Source organism: Polychytrium aggregatum (assembly GCF_025602895.1).
Source record: "Polychytrium aggregatum strain JEL109 chromosome Unknown BJ171scaffold_68, whole genome shotgun sequence".
Taxonomy (NCBI): Eukaryota; Fungi; Chytridiomycota; class Chytridiomycetes; order Polychytriales; genus Polychytrium; species Polychytrium aggregatum.
The window spans coordinates 90429-106345 of record NW_026516270.1 but is presented as its reverse complement, the minus strand read 5'-3'; the positions used below and the strand labels follow the sequence as shown (position 1 = coordinate 106345).

General features: G+C 59.0%; 3 protein-coding genes across 3 annotated transcripts; 2 read left to right on the top strand and 1 right to left on the bottom strand.

The window, feature by feature from the left end:
- Positions 1-162: 162 nt before the first annotated feature.
- BJ171DRAFT_528885 (Golgi transport complex subunit 5-domain-containing protein) lies at positions 163-5328 on the top strand. The gene is made up of 14 exons (XM_053112717.1): positions 163-343; positions 538-811; positions 1078-1268; positions 1421-1551; positions 1743-1887; positions 2111-2250; positions 2393-2470; positions 2723-2804; positions 2951-3074; positions 3231-3540; positions 3737-3913; positions 4008-4111; positions 4282-4617; positions 4815-5328. Exons 1-14 carry the CDS (start codon positions 283-285, stop codon positions 5122-5124), a joined length of 2463 nt encoding a protein of 820 aa, XP_052962251.1. The 5' UTR covers positions 163-282; the 3' UTR covers positions 5125-5328.
- A 40-nt stretch (positions 5329-5368) lies between these two features.
- On the bottom strand, positions 5369-8207 carry BJ171DRAFT_464843 (malate synthase). The gene is made up of 8 exons (XM_053108548.1): positions 7998-8207; positions 7814-7881; positions 7648-7706; positions 7396-7516; positions 7139-7280; positions 6840-7010; positions 5786-6692; positions 5369-5639 (listed from the first exon to the last, which is right to left on the bottom strand). Exons 1-8 carry the CDS (start codon positions 8105-8107, stop codon positions 5586-5588), a joined length of 1632 nt encoding a protein of 543 aa, XP_052962250.1. The 5' UTR covers positions 8108-8207; the 3' UTR covers positions 5369-5585.
- Positions 8208-8778: 571 nt separating this feature from the next.
- Positions 8779-13635, top strand: BJ171DRAFT_272616 (CobB/CobQ-like glutamine amidotransferase domain-containing protein). The gene is made up of 2 exons (XM_053106817.1): positions 8779-9381; positions 9883-13635. The coding sequence occupies exons 1-2, from the start codon at positions 8884-8886 to the stop codon at positions 13477-13479; spliced, it is 4095 nt and encodes a 1364-aa protein (XP_052962249.1). The 5' UTR covers positions 8779-8883; the 3' UTR covers positions 13480-13635.
- The last annotated feature ends 2282 nt before the right edge of the window (positions 13636-15917 follow it).

Here is a 15917-nt window from a genome sequence, read left to right as displayed (position 1 = left end):
TCGATCCTGTGCAGAGGTTCCCATCGTGGCAGACCAGGGCCTCGTTCCCGCCCACAAACCGCCCCGGCACTGGCAGCAGCACAGATGGCTTCTCGGTCGCCTTGGGCATGTCGATTCGCACGCGGCCAGGAAAGGGCCGTCCTTGGGCGGCGTCCTGGTTCTGCTCCTCCCTCATCTGTCCTGCCCATTCAGCTGCACCCTGGTCTGCTCCCCGCCTTCGACACAGTCGCCAAGCACTCTCCAAACACACACCAATCCAGGCCATAGAGACCACGTTTGACCATGGCCGCGGCGACGTCTCTGCCCGAGGGCGAGAGACCAGGATCGCTTCTTGCAAATGAAGGTCGGTCTCGCTTCCTGTTGGAGGCACCTCCCCCTTTCGTCCCTGGCGGCCGGCTGCAGATGCATTTGTGCTCGTTGACGATGGCTGGCTGCATTGCCTCCGTGGGTTGCTCTGCTAAATCCCCGCTGCCCGGCATGCCTCCTACTCCATCTACACAACCCTCATTCCGATCCGTCAATGGAATCCATGGACAGAGTATCTTGACTTTACTCGCGAGCCCTTCGATGCGATGGAATACGCCAACTTCATCGCGGATGCGCCTGAGGGAAGCCTCTACCATGGCATGGACTTGCCGACGGCGTTGACCAAGCTCAGTTTCAATCTCGATCATCTCAACAAACAGATCTTTGAGCAAGTGACGCATCACTACGAGGATCTGATCCACCAAGTCACCGAGCTCGACCAGCTCGATTCAGTGATGGTGCGGGTGCAGGCCGGCATGGCTTCGCTCAACAAGTCGTTCGACAGGTAATGTGTGATCGCTGCGATCGAAGCTGCAGCCAACGGCTGACCGACAAGAACAGGAGGGCTATGATTTGCTCCCCCCCCTCCCACGCAAACCAGCGTCTCTCTCGATGGTCCGGCGAGTCCTGGCGATGTCATCGGCACGCCTTTCTGGAGAGTCCAAGCTTTGCCATAGCACACACCCCCAGTGGCATGGCCCTGTGCCTCTGGAACTTAGACGCTTAGTTTCCCGGCCGTTTCTCCAACGCGGCCCGTCCTTTCGCCATTAGATTGCGAGTCAGCGTCCAGCAGCCCTACGAGCAGATCCGGATCCGAACCCTTCAGGTCGAGCGGCTTCAGGCGACTTCAGAATTGCTCCGATCGACATCGAGGTTCCTGCATCTTGTGCGTCGCATGAACGCTCACATGTTTGGGGGCGATAAAGAATATTCGAGCGCTGCCTCCTCGGTCTGCGAACTGGGTCAGTTATCTCCGCACCGGGTTGTATGTTCGTGGTGGACCAATGGACAGCCGAAGGACCCAGGTTGATGATGCTGCGGTGCTCTGGTTGGGCCAAACCGTCACTGATCCTTCTGGATTTCAAACGCCCGTGCATTGGGTCGACAAATGCAGAGAGCCTCCTGGCAGACTGTGACATTCGGGGAATCGATGCTATCGATGCGGAAATCGCCGGCATTGATGCTGTCAAGAAGCAGCTCCTCTCGGAGGGCAACCGTCTGATTGAAAACGGCATGACCAGCCAGGTAGGCCCTCTCTGCTCAGCGATTGGTGGTGCCTCAGTTTCAGATCGGCAGATCGGCAGAGCTCAGAGATCGATGCCTAGACCACCCAGCGGCCCTGTTGTCACGACGAGGATCGGGCTGGCCTCCTTTCGCGCTCCCACATGTGTATGTGCTTACTACAACGTAACCCAATCCATGCTGTTGGAATGAAGAACCAAAGCGAAATCAGCGCGGGCTTGCAGATTTTCCACAACCTTGGCTCACTGGGATCAAAGCTGGTTGAGGTTGTTGATCATCTCATTAGCGATCTATCGGCTGCTATACAAGAGTGCTTGGACGTCCAGCTCATCAATCAAGGTTGGTACTGCTCTGATCATGCGTTTGTGCTGTTATCGATCTGTGCGTCGGCTTCCCTCGCGAGCCAGGACTTGCGTCGTTCTCGGATTCATTGGTACCTGCTGCCTCGCTGCATGCGTCGCAGTGTCAAGCCGGATCAGTCCCCATTGGCACCGACTCTATTTGTTCATGGAACTCTGTTGATCTCGTTTGCGCCGGCGCTGGCGCTGGCTTTACGATCTAGATTCGACCGTAGCTTCTGCACCATCCACTGGGGTGCGCAGAGTCACCGAACCTGGAACAGTCAATCCTTCTGCGTGGAGCAGTGCGCTGTGGTCACGACTCGAGAGCCTATTTGACAAAATTTACATCAGCTCTGTCAAGGTGGGTGTGTTCCTGTCAATCAAGCAGCCCATCTCATTCAATAGTCACTCGCCACTGGCAAATCGTCTCCGCCCCCTCCCTTCACTCGCCCCGTCATGATCAAGACTCATTTGGCTGCGTTGCTAAATCCGTGGGCTGGCAGATTTATCTCCTTGAGCGTGTTCTGTCTCGTAAACGGGATGCCATCACGCAGATTTCCTTTTTGAAGACTGTGAGCGAGGTAAGCTGGCGAGACAATGGGTGATGGATAGCATACGCTGAGCTGCTGTTGGGGATGGAGTCGTTCTATTCTTGTTGCGGCTTAAACTGGTCGCACCCCAGCAAGTACCAATGTCAAATCGGCAGCCCAAGGCAATGGGCTGTTTGCATGGTATCCGACAAGCAGCTCTTCCAGCTGCCAGTCCGGCCACTGCCTCATTTTCTCCGTCTGCATTGCGCTTCTTCTGCGAACTTTTGCAACTCCCCACCACAGAGATTCGATGGCGACATTTTTCACTATTACTGGCGCAGTCTGGCTGCGTCGATGGAGCGCGAATTCCGACTTTCGACCAAAAGTAAGTACTCTCTGGCGCCCTAGACACGATGGCACAAGCGCCAGGAGAGAGATGTTCATATCTTTGATTGATTAACGACCCTCGCACATCCATCCTCGCCCCCTAACGCCATATCGATGCTCCCCGTCGATTGCTGGGCATCTCAGGCTCACAGAACCTCCAGAATGCGCTGCAAAATGGATATCCGAAGCTGCTCCGTCTTCTCCATGATTTGCTCCTGAGAATCGATGTTGCCAACGGAGGTATCAAGGGCCAGGGCTATATTGACAGGTACCACCGCTGCGCTTGGTCGTGTCGTTGCCGATATCGCGCTCACGGCGTGCATTTGGACCGCATACAGCTCAACACGAGTGCATCATCGTGTCGGTGGATTTCTCTTGCCCATCGCTGACCAACACTCTGCACCGATCGTGGTTCTGGATAAAGCCCCGAGTTTGCGCTGCTGAGCCAGACTCTCCATTCCTTTGAAGCCTCGTATCTGTCTCGCTCTCTCACTCGTCTGCTCGAGCCCATCCAGCAAGCATTCCCAGAGAGACTCGGATCGACACCCCTCGTCGGCGTCGCCGTCACCGGAGGCAGCTCGAAGCAAGTGCCGAGCCGAGACGACATCGAGCGGCTGATGCGCGTCGTATCCAGCGAGCTAGAGGCGACCAAGTTTGACACCAGGCTTCTCAAGCTGGTTGGAAAAAACGTCTCCAAGGCGCTCAATCTGTACATCAAAAAGTCGGAGTTGTGGGTGAGTGTCGAGGCCCCAGGGTCGCCGCGACTACCGCTGCGCATCTATATGCCGCGCACGTCGAAAACAGTGGCTCATCGGGGATGCAGATGCCTCCATGGCTACGTCTCAGCCCCACAGCACAACGGATGTGCACCGCGCTGTTCAATAACGACACACGGAGCTGATGTACCTGTCAATCCCGTATCCTTGTCAGTCGGTCAAGGACTCGAACGCCTTTAGCATCACCGGTCTCATTACCGCCACCCAAGCCCAGATCCTGAACGCGGAAATCGCCAACTGCCTGTATGCCTTGAAGGAGGGGCTTTGGGCCGTGGTGATGAGCGAGTACACAGAGCCAGGTCTGCTCGACATCGTAGGAGAGACGGTCGAGGTAAAGCTCTCGCTCGCATTGTGGAGCGCACGGCCTGCGTATCTCGTGACGCATGGTTCCGATACATCCACATTGACTGACTTGGAATGTACAGGAAACGCATGCACTGTTCCAAGGCATTGTGGGGCCCCTCTTGATCGCCGTCATGAGGGACATTGAAGGAATCATCATGAAGATCCACAAGGAGGACTTTTCCAAGTGAGTTGCAGTGGCGGCTCAGGTCGGCGGCGGCATGGACAAAGATAGGGGATGAGCAGATGCCTGTGATGCGCGAGGAGCACACATCTGTGGATTGCAGCCCGACTCGAGCGAAGCCACTCACTACTCCATCTCAAACTCTTTGTCTCCGAAATGATCGTTCCTACCAGGATCGTCGCCTCCTCGGGTCTGGGTCGCTCCGAGTCTTCGGTCGGGACATACATCATCGAGCTTAGCAACAAGATCCGATGGATTCAGCGCGAGCTGTTCGCGCGCTATCAATGCGGCGAAGAGCGCCAAGACTGGATGAGACTGGTTGGCAAGCGCACCGTCGAGTTTTTCCTGCGACATGCCAGCATCGTTCCCATCGCTAGCGAGCCCGGCAAGCTGCGTCTGGCCGGCGACCTCACTCAGCTCGAGTTTGCCTTGAACCAATGGTTCTCGGGCACGGGCATGCGGCTCGAGACCGACATTGGCGACTGTTATCGTGCCTTGAAGGCGTTCAAGTGAGTCGTGGGAGAAAGTGTGGGGAGAGTTGCTGATGATGTGCGCTGGTTGCATCACGGCGCCTCCAAGTCTGTTTCTTGCGCTGGTGCGCCTTTCTATCGGCACAGAAGCGGAGCTGTATGCGTCAGCGGATGCAATCCACTCAGCAACGCTGATTGTGTAACTAATGCCGGGAGCGGGCTGTTCTGTCGGCCAGGCCGCTGCTGTTCCTGGATCTGGGCCAGATATCGACCTCCAAACCCATCTCGGCCATCCCTCCGATCCTTCTCGTCCATCATCTGTTCACACGAGCCCACCCGCTGATCCCCCTGCCAACGGTCTTCTGCCACTGGTCGGAGCAGCAGTACAGCGAATGGCTCGATGCACAGGAGCCCAAACAAGCCATACTGCTGCTTGAAAAGTGCCTTGGACAGTACGTTGACGAAGCAAACCGCAAGGGCGAGAAGGAGTACTGCGTGGTCTATCCGGCCATCCGTATGGTCATCAACAGCGCGCTTGAAGCGTAGGACCCTGTCGAGGGAGCACAACGCCTTCGATACCAGAATCCATACCAACGGATCGAGCTATGTGTCTCAACCGACGAAGCCTTGGCACCGTTTGGATATCTGGTGCCTTTGTTCGGAGTGCGACCATCGAAATAGTCTTGTGGCTCGTTCGCTGCCTAGGCTCTGAATACAACACACGCTCCCCCAATGTGTGCACATACAGATAGATGCAATCTGGTCCGAAACGACCCGAATGGCTCTCGCTCCCACTCACACACACACACTCTCTCTCTCGAGCCATGAAACCGCTCTGCACACACAGCTTGAGGAGGCGCTGCCCAATATTGAGCTTTCGCGTATGCGCCAAGTATATTTGAGCAGAGCAGGCCAAGAGTCGATCAAACAATTGCAACCATGCGGTGTGCGACTAGAGATGTGAAAGGCGATGCAGGCCCGAGAGCCAATTTAGCAATCAAGGGGTTTCACAGCTTGTGGTGTGGTTTCTGCAGGGTCGTGATCGAGTCGTAGCAGAGAGTCTGTGGGCAGGGCGAAACGAGACAAGAGAGTCGATCAGAGTCGCTTCCAGGATCTGTCGCGCAGCAACGGGAACCAAGCTCAAGAAGCATCGCTACGCGGGGACGAGTGGTGGCCGTGAGGATTCATCGTCGTCAGGTTTGCTTACCGTCAAAAAGTCGACATACTCTTGCCCCTGGATGGTCTTGGCGAGGTAGTCGCGAGCACCTTCGATCGACAGGCGCACTGCCGGATCAGAGGCACTGGACAGCAACGCGCGGACCTCATCCTCCAGTTTCTGGTTCATCCAGTCGCGGGTGATGACTTGGCCGTCGGTAGTTTTGGCTTGGTGTCGGACCCACTGCCATAGCTGCGATCGGCTGATCTCGGCCGTGGCGGCATCCTCCATGAGATTGTGGATGGGCACACATCCAGAGCCACGCAGCCATGCAGCCATGTACTGCAGGGCAACGTTAATATTGCCCCGGACACCCTTCTCGGTGATGCCGCCGCCGATTCCGGCGATGGACAGGAGATCCTTGCCTGTGACTTGGACCTCGTCGCGTCGAACAAACAGCTGGTTGGGCTGAGGCATGTGCTCGTTGAAGATGGCCAAGGCGATCTTGACGAGATCGGGATGGGCCACCCAGGTGCCGTCGTGGCCGGCGCTGACTTCACGCAGCTTGTCGGCGCGGACCTTGTTCAAGGCAGCCTCGTTGGCCTGGGGGTTGTTCTTGATGGGGATCTGGGCAGCCATGCCACCCATGGCGTGAACGCCTCGCTTGTGACATGTCTTGATCAGGAGCTTGACGTACGCATCCATGAACGGGGTGGTCATCTGGACATCGGCACGGTCGGGCAGAACAAACTCTTTGTGGTTGCGGAGCTTCTTGATGAACGAGAAGATATAATCCCAGCGGCCGCAGTTGAGACCGGAGGAGTGCTCGCGCAGCTCAAAGATGATCTCGTCCATCTCGAAGGCGGCCATGATGGTCTCGATCAGGACCGTGGCGCGAATGGTGCCGCGGGGGACGCCAGTCAGGTCCTGGGCCATGTTGAAGACATTGTTCCAGAGACTGGTGGGGCCGAGCGATGCGGCACAACACGGCGTCAGTACGTCGATGGCAAGCACAAATAATCAAAGGAGCCGGGGTGGGGCAAGGACTGGAGGCAGCAGAGCATGGCTCAACAATGGATACGTGCGACAGCGCAGTACAACTCACCGAGCTTCCAGATGACTCTCGAGCTTGGGGAGATAAAAGTAGGGTCCAGCGCCGATCTTCAGCGACGCGTGGACGTTGTGGAAGTAGTAGAGACCAAAGTCGAAGAGCGAGGCCGAGATGGGCTCACCATCGACGCAAAAGTGCTTTTCGACCATGTGCCAGCCACGGGGTCTACAACGTGAGAGCAAGCGAGCAGAGACGATTTAGCAAGCACCGATGATAGTCGGGGCAGCAGCTGCGATGGTTGTGAGGCTCAGGCCATGCGGCAGTGATGTGTCTCTCGGAGAGCTGCATCCTACCTGACGATCAGGGTGGCGATCTTGCCAGAGTTGAGCTTGTAGAACTTGCCGTTGGGGGCCGTGTAGGTGATGTTGCGGGCAATGGCGTCGTGGAGGTTGGCCTGGCCACTCAGGTTATTTTCCCAGGTGGGAGCGTTTGAGTCTGTAGAGTCAAGCGACAGAGGTGAGTTTTGGCTTTGACAGATGGGCAGCGAGGGATAGTGATAGACTGATGCGTGGGATTGTGCGGCAACGGGAGGGATGGCCAGGGCTCGCACCTTCGAAATCGGCCATGAAGGTGCTGGCACCAGAGTTCAGAGCGTTGATGACCATCTTGCGGTCGACCGGGCCCGTGATTTCGACACGGCGATCGATGAGGCCCGGCGCAGGAGGGGCAGCCTGGTGTGCGGCATGAGAGGGGGATGAGGACGCGTTCATCAGCAGCAGCGAGGGCTTGACGGCCGGTGATCTACGAGTGGCCGTGAGAACAGGAGGCTACGCAGACTCTTGTGGCCAAACTATTGCCATACCTTCCAAGTGGGGTCGTCACGGATCCACTTGGTTTCAGGGAGGAAGTCGGGGAAAACACCTGGTGCCCGAAGCGGAGCAATGTGTAAGCCGGATGTGTGGCTGTCGCAGGAGTGGTTGCCCCGACAGCGTAGCAAATGCGGGTAAGGAGACCCAGCCAAGACGAACCTGCATTTATCTTTTCCTGGCGCAGATTTCTCTTGAGGAGAAGGTCCTTGCGAGTGGACTCGAAGCATCTGCAACGCATTAAGAAAGAGGCAAACGTGAGCATCGGAACGCGACATTTATGGGGCGGGGACTGAGGTCGCAAGGCGAGTGCCAGAGGGGCATGTGGCTGGAGACGGCGGTATACCTGTGCAGATGCACGAGGAACTGCTGTGCAGGTGGCGACAGAATGTGGGCGAACTGGGGAGGCACCTGGCCGAGGATGGCGACGCCGGCGACGGTCTTGACGGAGTGCATGGCGTGGGACGGGTGGGATGCGACGGTGAGAGATGCGATGGAGCAGATGGAGGGCGGTCCGCGAGAGAACGGGCTGCGAGATGGGTTGCCGGTAGAGGACAGAGCAGCGTCGGGCGGGGAGAGAGAGCAGCGGCATCATTTATACCTCCGATTGCGGCGCGGCGGAGACCGGAGCGGCCGGCAGCGCGGCATGTGAAGGCAGCATGAACATGAGCGCCGACACATGAAAAGCCCAGGGCGAGGGCGCACAGCCCTAACCCGCGCGGTCACGGGGGGCGCACCGGAAGGCGCCGGCGCTGTCACGTCACTTGACCAGGGGCGGCCGGGTTGGACGAGACGGGGCGGGGCTGTGGCTGCGGGGTCGGTTGCGTGTGGCTCGCCCGATGCGATGCATCCAGCGGCCCAAACACATCGCACAACGATGTGCATATCGGCCCACACACCGATGCACGGCTTATGCATGGCTCGTGCATGGCTTATGCGCATCACACCCGCAGGCGTCCAGCAGCGCATGCACTTCGGATCTGCAGTGGCCCACATGTCGCACACACACACACACCGCACACACACACACATCCTGGTTCGAGTGCATCTCCAGCCGGTGTGAGTGTGCGCAGCCGCGCGCCCATATCTGCCGACTTTTTTTTTTGGCCTTCCGCCGTTCTTCTTCGGTGTCCTTCCCGCATCGCCGTCTGTGCCTGCACTGCCTGGCCCCGCCCGATCTCGCCCTCGCCGAACGCCCTTCGTCCCTGCCTCCAGTCCATCCGTTCTCCAAGATGCTTCTGTTGCCCGGCTCCTCGGCCCTCTCCGACTTCCGCAAGGATCGTCTGCTCAAGTCTCTCAAATCGGCCCTGCCCGCTGCCGCCGATGTTCGCGCCTTCTTTGTCCATCTGGTCCTTCCCTCGGCCCAATTCCCTTCTGAGGGCACCCCCGAGCGTGTCCAGATCCTTGACCATCTCAAGCTGCTGCTCAGATACGGCTCCATCTCCGAAAACACTCTGTCGCCACAGGAGCAGCAGTGGCTCGCTGCCATCGCCTCCACGGGCAAGCTGACCGACGATCACTGGCAGCTCTTCCTTGTCCTTCCTCGCCCCGGAACCATCTCGCCGTGGTCGTCCAAGGCCACCGACATTGCCCGCACCTGCGGTCTCCAGAATGAGGTCAAGCGCATCGAGCGCGGCATCGCCTTCTTTGTTCACGTCGAGGATGGCCAGCACATCTCCGACGCCGACGTCGCCAAGTTCTCTGACTTGATTCACGACCGGATGACTCAGGTACTGGCCTCTGTCAAAGTCGGGCTGCCTTTGGCTGCTCGGTCTTCTTGGGTGAATCCCACACCCACCCTGCTTGCGATCGAGCATCGGACCGGATGCCCTTCGCTGCTCATGCGCCGCCTCTGACGCTTTCCTCTTCTCGTGTCTGCTCTGTCGCGTGGCTTGCTCACCTGTCGGTGGCTCACGCCGGATATCGATCATCAATGCACTTCATATCCGCAATCGATGCACTGCGCATCGCTCGTTGATATGCCCAACCTTGTGTCGATTGCATCGGCGCTCGTTTGTTGGGCTCGTTCTCGCGGATCCCTCTCGGCGGCGGTTTCGATGCCCTTGCCTGGGTGACTACCACAATCGATACATCGTCTCCATCCCCGCTTTCCTCCTCTGCTCTTGGCTCTTGGCTCTTGGCTCTTGGCTCTTGGCTCTTGGCTCTTGGCTCTTGGCTCTTGGCTCTTGGCTCTTGGCTCTTGGCTCTTGGCTCTTGGTTGTTCACACCAGGTTGTTCTGCGACACGTTCCCGACGAAACCCTCATCTTCAGCAGCGGCCAGCCCAAGCTTTTGAACTCGGTCAACCTTCTGGCTGCTGTGGAGCAGAAGCAATCCCCCCGAGACGTCCTGGTCAAGGCCAACAAGGACTGGGGCCTGGCTCTCGCCGAAGACGAAATCGACTATCTCGTTGACGCCTTCATCAACCCCAAGGAGCCCGGCGAGAAGCCCCGCAACCCCACCGACATTGAGCTCATGATGTTTGCCCAGGTCAACTCGGAGCACTGTCGCCACAAGATCTTTGGCGCCTCCTGGACCATCGACGGTACCGACCGCCCCAACTCGCTCTTCGGTATGATCAGAAACACCTACAAGCAGCACCCCGAGCACATTCTCTCGGCTTACAGCGATAACGCCGCTGTGCTCTCGGGCCCCACCGCCTCCCGCTTCGCCGCCGACCCCGAAAACAGCAACGTCTACTTCACCACCACCGAGCACATCCACACCCTTGCCAAGGTCGAGACCCACAACCACCCGACCGCCGTCTCGCCCTTCCCTGGCGCCTCCACCGGCTCCGGTGGCGAGATCCGTGACGAAGGAGCCGTTGGACAGGGCTCCAAACCCAAGGCGGGTCTCACGGGCTTTACCGTCTCCAACCTGAACATCCCCGACTTTACACAGCCTTGGGAAACCAGCGTCAACCCCGGCAAGCCCGCCCATGTGGCCTCGTCCCTCGATATCATGATCCAGGGCCCCCTCGGCGGCGCTGCCTTCAACAACGAGTTCGGCCGCCCCAATCTCACTGGCTACTTCCGAACCTACCTCGAGCGCATTCCGACCCAGGAGGGTTCGGAGCTCCGTGGCTACCACAAGCCCATCATGATTGCCGGCGGCATGGGCACCATTCGTCCCATGCACATCTTCAAGAAGCCCATCCAACCAGGATGCCATGTGATTGTCCTCGGCGGCCCCTCAATGCTTATCGGTCTTGGTGGCGGCGCGGCCTCGTCCATGGCCCAGGGCCAGAGTTCGGCCGAGCTTGATTTTGCCTCGGTCCAGCGCGACAACCCGGAGATGCAGCGCCGCTGCCAGCAAGTCATCGACACCTGCAACTCGCTCGGAGACAAGACCCCGATCATTGCCATCCACGACGTTGGTGCCGGCGGTCTGTCCAACGGCCTGCCCGAGCTGGTCCATGACTCGGACCTTGGTGCCATCTTCCAGCTTCGCGATGTGCCGTGCGACGACCCGCGAATGAGCCCCATGGAGATCTGGTGCAACGAGTCCCAGGAGCGATACGTCCTGGCTGTCTCCCCGGCCGACCTCGAGCGGTTCTCCAGTATTTGCAAGCGCGAGCGCTGCCCATTTGCCGTCGTCGGTGTTGCTACCGCCGAGAAGCGCCTGATTGTTCAGGACTCACTCTTCAAGAACACCCCAATCGATCTGCCCATGTCGACGCTCTTCGGCAAGCCCCCCAAGATGCATCGCGTTGCCACGACCCTGCCCAAGGCTCTCCCGTCCTTTGCTCTGCCTGCCCAAGCCACCATCGAGGAGGCGACGGCGCGTCTGCTCCATCTTCCGACCGTCGCCTCAAAGTCGTTCCTCATCACCATCGGCGACCGCACGGTGACTGGCCTGGTTGCCCGCGATCAAATGGTTGGCCCCTGGCAGGTCCCCGTTGCCGACGTCTCGATCATTGCCTCTGGCTACGAGGGATACACCGGCCAAGCCATGGCCATGGGCGAGCGCACTCCCTCTGCCCTTGTCAACGCTGCCGCCGCCGCCCGCATGTCGATTGCCGAATCTCTGACCAACCTTGTTGCAGCCAATGTCGAGGATCTCGCAACCATCCGCCTCAGTGCCAACTGGATGTCGGCCGCCTCCCACCCGGGCGAAGGTTCGGCCCTTTACGAGGCCGTCGAGGCGGTTGGCCTCGATCTCTGCCCCAAGCTCGGCATCACCGTCCCTGTGGGAAAGGACTCCATGTCCATGAAGACCCAGTGGAGCGACCGCGGCGAGAAAAAATCCGTCACGGCCCCGCTCAGTCTGATCATCACCGCCTACGGCCCCGTCCATGATGCCCGCCGTACGCTCACTCCCGAATTGCGCACCAACGTGGGCCCCACCAGCCTCCTGTTCATCGATCTGGCCAACGGCAAGCAGCGCATGGGCGGCAGCTGCCTCGCCCAGGTTTACAACCAGATCGGTGCCGACACCCCCGATGTCGAGTCGGCCGAGAGCCTCAAGGCTTTCTGGGATGCGCTGCAGAAAGCCCGCTCCACCGGCGACAACAACGGACAGGGCCTGATCCTGGCCTACCACGACCGCTCCGACGGAGGTCTCCTGACCACCCTCCTGGAGATGGCCTTTGCTGCCCATGTCGGCTTCAGCGCCGATATCTCGGCGATCCAGTCCGGTGATGCGGTCTCGGCCCTCTTCAACGAAGAGCTTGGCGCCGTGGTGCAGGTGCGCTCGAGCGATGTGGCCAAGGTCAAGGCCGTCTTCCATGGATGCGGTTTCGACATCAGCCACATCCATGACCTCGGTGAGGTCAACGCCTTTGGCAACGACGCCATCCAGATCCGATCCAAGGGCGAAACCGTCCTGTCGGGCCACCGGGTGACGTATCAGCGCATGTGGAGTGCCACATCCTACAAGATGCAGGCCCTCCGGGATCATCCCGCCTGTGCCAAGGCCGAGTACGACGCCATCCTGGACAATCGCGATCCTGGCATCAACCCCGTTACCACCTTTTCTCCCAGCGACGACATTGCCGCCCACATCATCGAAAAGACCCCTGTGGACAAGAAGCCTCGCGTCTGTGTTCTGCGCGAGCAGGGCGTCAACAGCTTTGGCGAGATGGCCTGGGCCTTCCACAAGGCTGGCTTTGAAGTCGTGGATGTCCACATGACCGAGATCTTGAACGGCTCTGTTGCGCTCGATTCGTTTGTCGGCCTGGCCTGCCCCGGTGGCTTCAGTTATGGCGACGTTCTTGGAGCCGGCGCTGGCTGGGCCAAGAGCATCCTCCTCAACAAGCACGCTCGGGCCGAGTTTGTCAAGTTCTTCAACCGCAAAGATACCTTCACCCTGGGCATCTGCAACGGCTGTCAGATGCTCAGCAATCTCAAGGAGATCATCCCCGGTGCCCAGAACTGGCCATCGTTCCTGCGCAACCGAAGCGAGCAGTTCGAGGCCCGCCAGTGCACCGTCGAGATCGTCAACGGCAAGAGCGTGTTCTTTGCAGGTATGGAGGGCACCCGCATCCCCATCGCCGTTGCCCACGGCGAAGGCCGCGCCGAGTTTGTGTCGGATGAGAGTCTCGAGACTTCGGTCCAGGACGGCAACATTGCCTGCCGATTCGTCGACAACTACGGTGCCCCGGCCGGCGTCGATCGCTACCCCTTCAACCCCAACGGCAGTCCCTTTGGTATCACCGGCCTGACGAATGACGATGGCCGAGTGACCATCATGATGCCTCACCCCGAGCGCGTGGTCCGAAGCATCTCCAACACCTGGGGCGCCCAGCGCTTCGGCTGGGGCGAGGACGGTGCCTGGCTGAGGATGTTCCGGAACGCCCGCGTCTGGGTCGAGCGCACCTCGCAGCAGTAGATCCGGCGTTGTCAAGGTTGCCAAAGTGCGGCCACGCTGCAAATCCTTGTACTGGCCACACCAATTGCTCTCCCCCCACGTTCTCCCGGCGGAGCGTTGCCGTCCGTGGATGCTCTGCGGTGTGCTGCCACCCGAGCGCTGATGCAGAAGCGAGTCTCCTAGGAAGGAGGGCTGTTCCTTCACCTTTCGAATTGCGCTGTTGACAACAGTACACTTTATTCAGAAAAAAAAACGGGACAATATAGCCGTTTCCATGAACATGTAGTATGTGCTGTGCTTGCGTCAAGCAAAGCCACAAGAAATAAAACAGATCACTTTGGCAGCCTCCGAGTGAAGACCTCACGTCGCTCTCCGGTCTCCACAATCGACCTGCACACTGTGATCATGTTGCGCGCCGCATTGACGTCGCGATTCCACACTGTCCGGCAGCTGGGATTCTTGCAGCTCCTGACAAAGTGGGAATTCGCAACACTGGGCGCATCGAGTCCTTCCAACCGAACTGGCTCCAGGCACTTGGAGCACACTTGCGAGGTGTTGAACTCGTTCGTCGAGGCCACCTTGACGCTTCCGTGAGGGTGAGTGGGACGGCGTCGGTGGTGCTCGAATTGCTCAAAGTACTGAGCAAACCGCTGCCTCCGAGGGCTGGATGCATAGCCCTTGCCCTGTCGCCATGACGCATTGCCAAAGGCGATCACCACATCGGTCCGTATCGGGGCGTGCTTCAGGACGGCCTTGCACATCCTGTCGATGGCCTTGCACATCCTGTCGACGGCCACTTGGCGCCTCTTGTGGCCCGTGAAGCGATGGTGGCGGGCCTTCTTGCCAAGGTGGAAGTCGAGCTGCACTCGCAGCTCCGGTCGCAGGACATGGGTGAGATGGACCTTGAAAGCCTCCGAGGACGACACCTTGGGCGAGGGGGTGGTCGACATCCAGGTCTCGATGCTGAGTCGATACTTCATGATATTGTGCCACTTGGTGTTGGACGTATGGCCACACATGTGCTGATAGTGACCATTGGAGAACGAGACCACCTCGTCTTGGTGGCCCGGTGCTTGGATGACCGCCGTGAAGATGGAGCCGACTCCAGGATCGATGCCAATCCAAGTGGTGCGGTTGGGGTCTGGGTCGCCGATGTGCTCCTGGATGCGCTGCTCGGCGGTCGGAGGAGGCTCGGAGGTCTCGGTGCGATCGGTTCGACGCAAAAACTTGACGAGGCCGATGGTGCATCCAATGCCATCGGTGCTGATCTCGTAGTTGAACAGCTTCTTGTCCCTGACTCGCTCTTGGAAGAGGGAACTACGCAGCTTGAAGCAGCTGCGCCAGAGACGATCCTGGTTGTTGACACCGTCCTCACCTTCTTCCTTGAGCATGTCCCAGGTGAGGTCAAGACGATGATCGGTGTCAAGGAGTTGCCAGAGAGTGACCGTGTCAATCTTGACATACTTGGCCCTTGCAGTGCATAGAGGAACTATCGTGCACACGGCCGGAGGAGTGTCGACGGCGAGCTGCTTGAGTGCCCAGTTGATCCTGGATGCCAGCTTGTTGATCTTGGCCTTGGTGGTGCCGAGCTCAGACTTGGCCGTGGTGAACCTCTTGTCGTCGGAGGGAATGCCTTGGGTAGTGAGCTCGTCCAGCTTGGCCTGGCGCTGCAGCTCGGTGACTTGGAGGGCGGGTATGTCACAGTCGATCCACTTGTGGACATTGTCGACCATCTTGTCTCGGGCGAGGAGACCCACATGGTGTGAGAGGCGGTGGAGGGCCCGGAAGCGGTCCTGGTCGCTGCTGTACCGAAACTCGTCCAGGACGTGGCCAAAGTCTGGATAGAGGAACTCGAGATCGGCCTTGGGTGGAGTCTGCCCTGGTTTCTCGAAGAGCTCGAGACAGGCCTCGATGGCTTCGTGCTTGTGCTTGTTGGCAGGGAAGACGGCAGCGCAGAAGCGGCGAAGGAGTCGCCAGTATGCCAGGTTGAGGTGGGTGGTGCAGTTGGTGGCATAGGCGTTGACAGCCAGGGTGAGAAGCTGACTGTGAGCACCATCAGGCAGACGAGGGGCCGGAGGCAGGTCTGCGTGCCGAGTGGTCTGGTAGTCGCGAAAGGAAGCGACCAGATGCTCGTTGTATTTCTCATTGTCCCCGGTCGGCGAGAGGGCATCGGCCTCGACAATCTTGAAGCATTGGCGGATGAAAGCAGGGGTGGACTTGGAGATGACGGGGACGGGAAGATCCTGCTCGATGCACCGGAGGATGTGCAGGTTGAGCAGCCTGGATGCCTCGAACTGGATCTGGGTCATGGCCTCGACGGTGGCCTGGATCTTGTCGCGGAGAGCGGGATTGAGACAACAGCCATCCATCGTCTGCTTGAAGCAGCTGAACTGAGGGGCGGATGACCTTCCATCCACGAGTGGGACGACAGAACTCTTGAGGGGGTGATATTCGGGACA

Bases quoted from the DNA above. Each gene is read 5' to 3' on its own strand.
- BJ171DRAFT_528885 (XM_053112717.1), top strand. From the start codon at position 283: ATGGCCGCGGCGACGTCTCTGCCCGAGGGCGAGAGACCAGGATCGCTT. The intron at 1,269-1,420 runs GTCAGTTATCTC...CGACAAATGCAG, and splicing joins CTCCTCGGTCTGCGAACTGG to AGAGCCTCCTGGCAGACTGT. The intron at 2,471-2,722 runs GTAAGCTGGCGA...TCCCCACCACAG, and splicing joins TTTTGAAGACTGTGAGCGAG to AGATTCGATGGCGACATTTT.
- BJ171DRAFT_464843 (XM_053108548.1), bottom strand. From the start codon at position 8,107: ATGCACTCCGTCAAGACCGTCGCCGGCGTCGCCATCCTCGGCCAGGTG. The intron at 7,011-7,138 runs GTAGGATGCAGC...CTCACGTTGTAG, and splicing joins ATCGCCACCCTGATCGTCAG to ACCCCGTGGCTGGCACATGG. The intron at 6,693-6,839 runs GTGAGTTGTACT...CGGCCCCACCAG, and splicing joins GAGAGTCATCTGGAAGCTCG to TCTCTGGAACAATGTCTTCA.
- BJ171DRAFT_272616 (XM_053106817.1), top strand. From the start codon at position 8,884: ATGCTTCTGTTGCCCGGCTCCTCGGCCCTCTCCGACTTCCGCAAGGAT. The intron at 9,382-9,882 runs GTACTGGCCTCT...TGTTCACACCAG, and splicing joins TTCACGACCGGATGACTCAG to GTTGTTCTGCGACACGTTCC.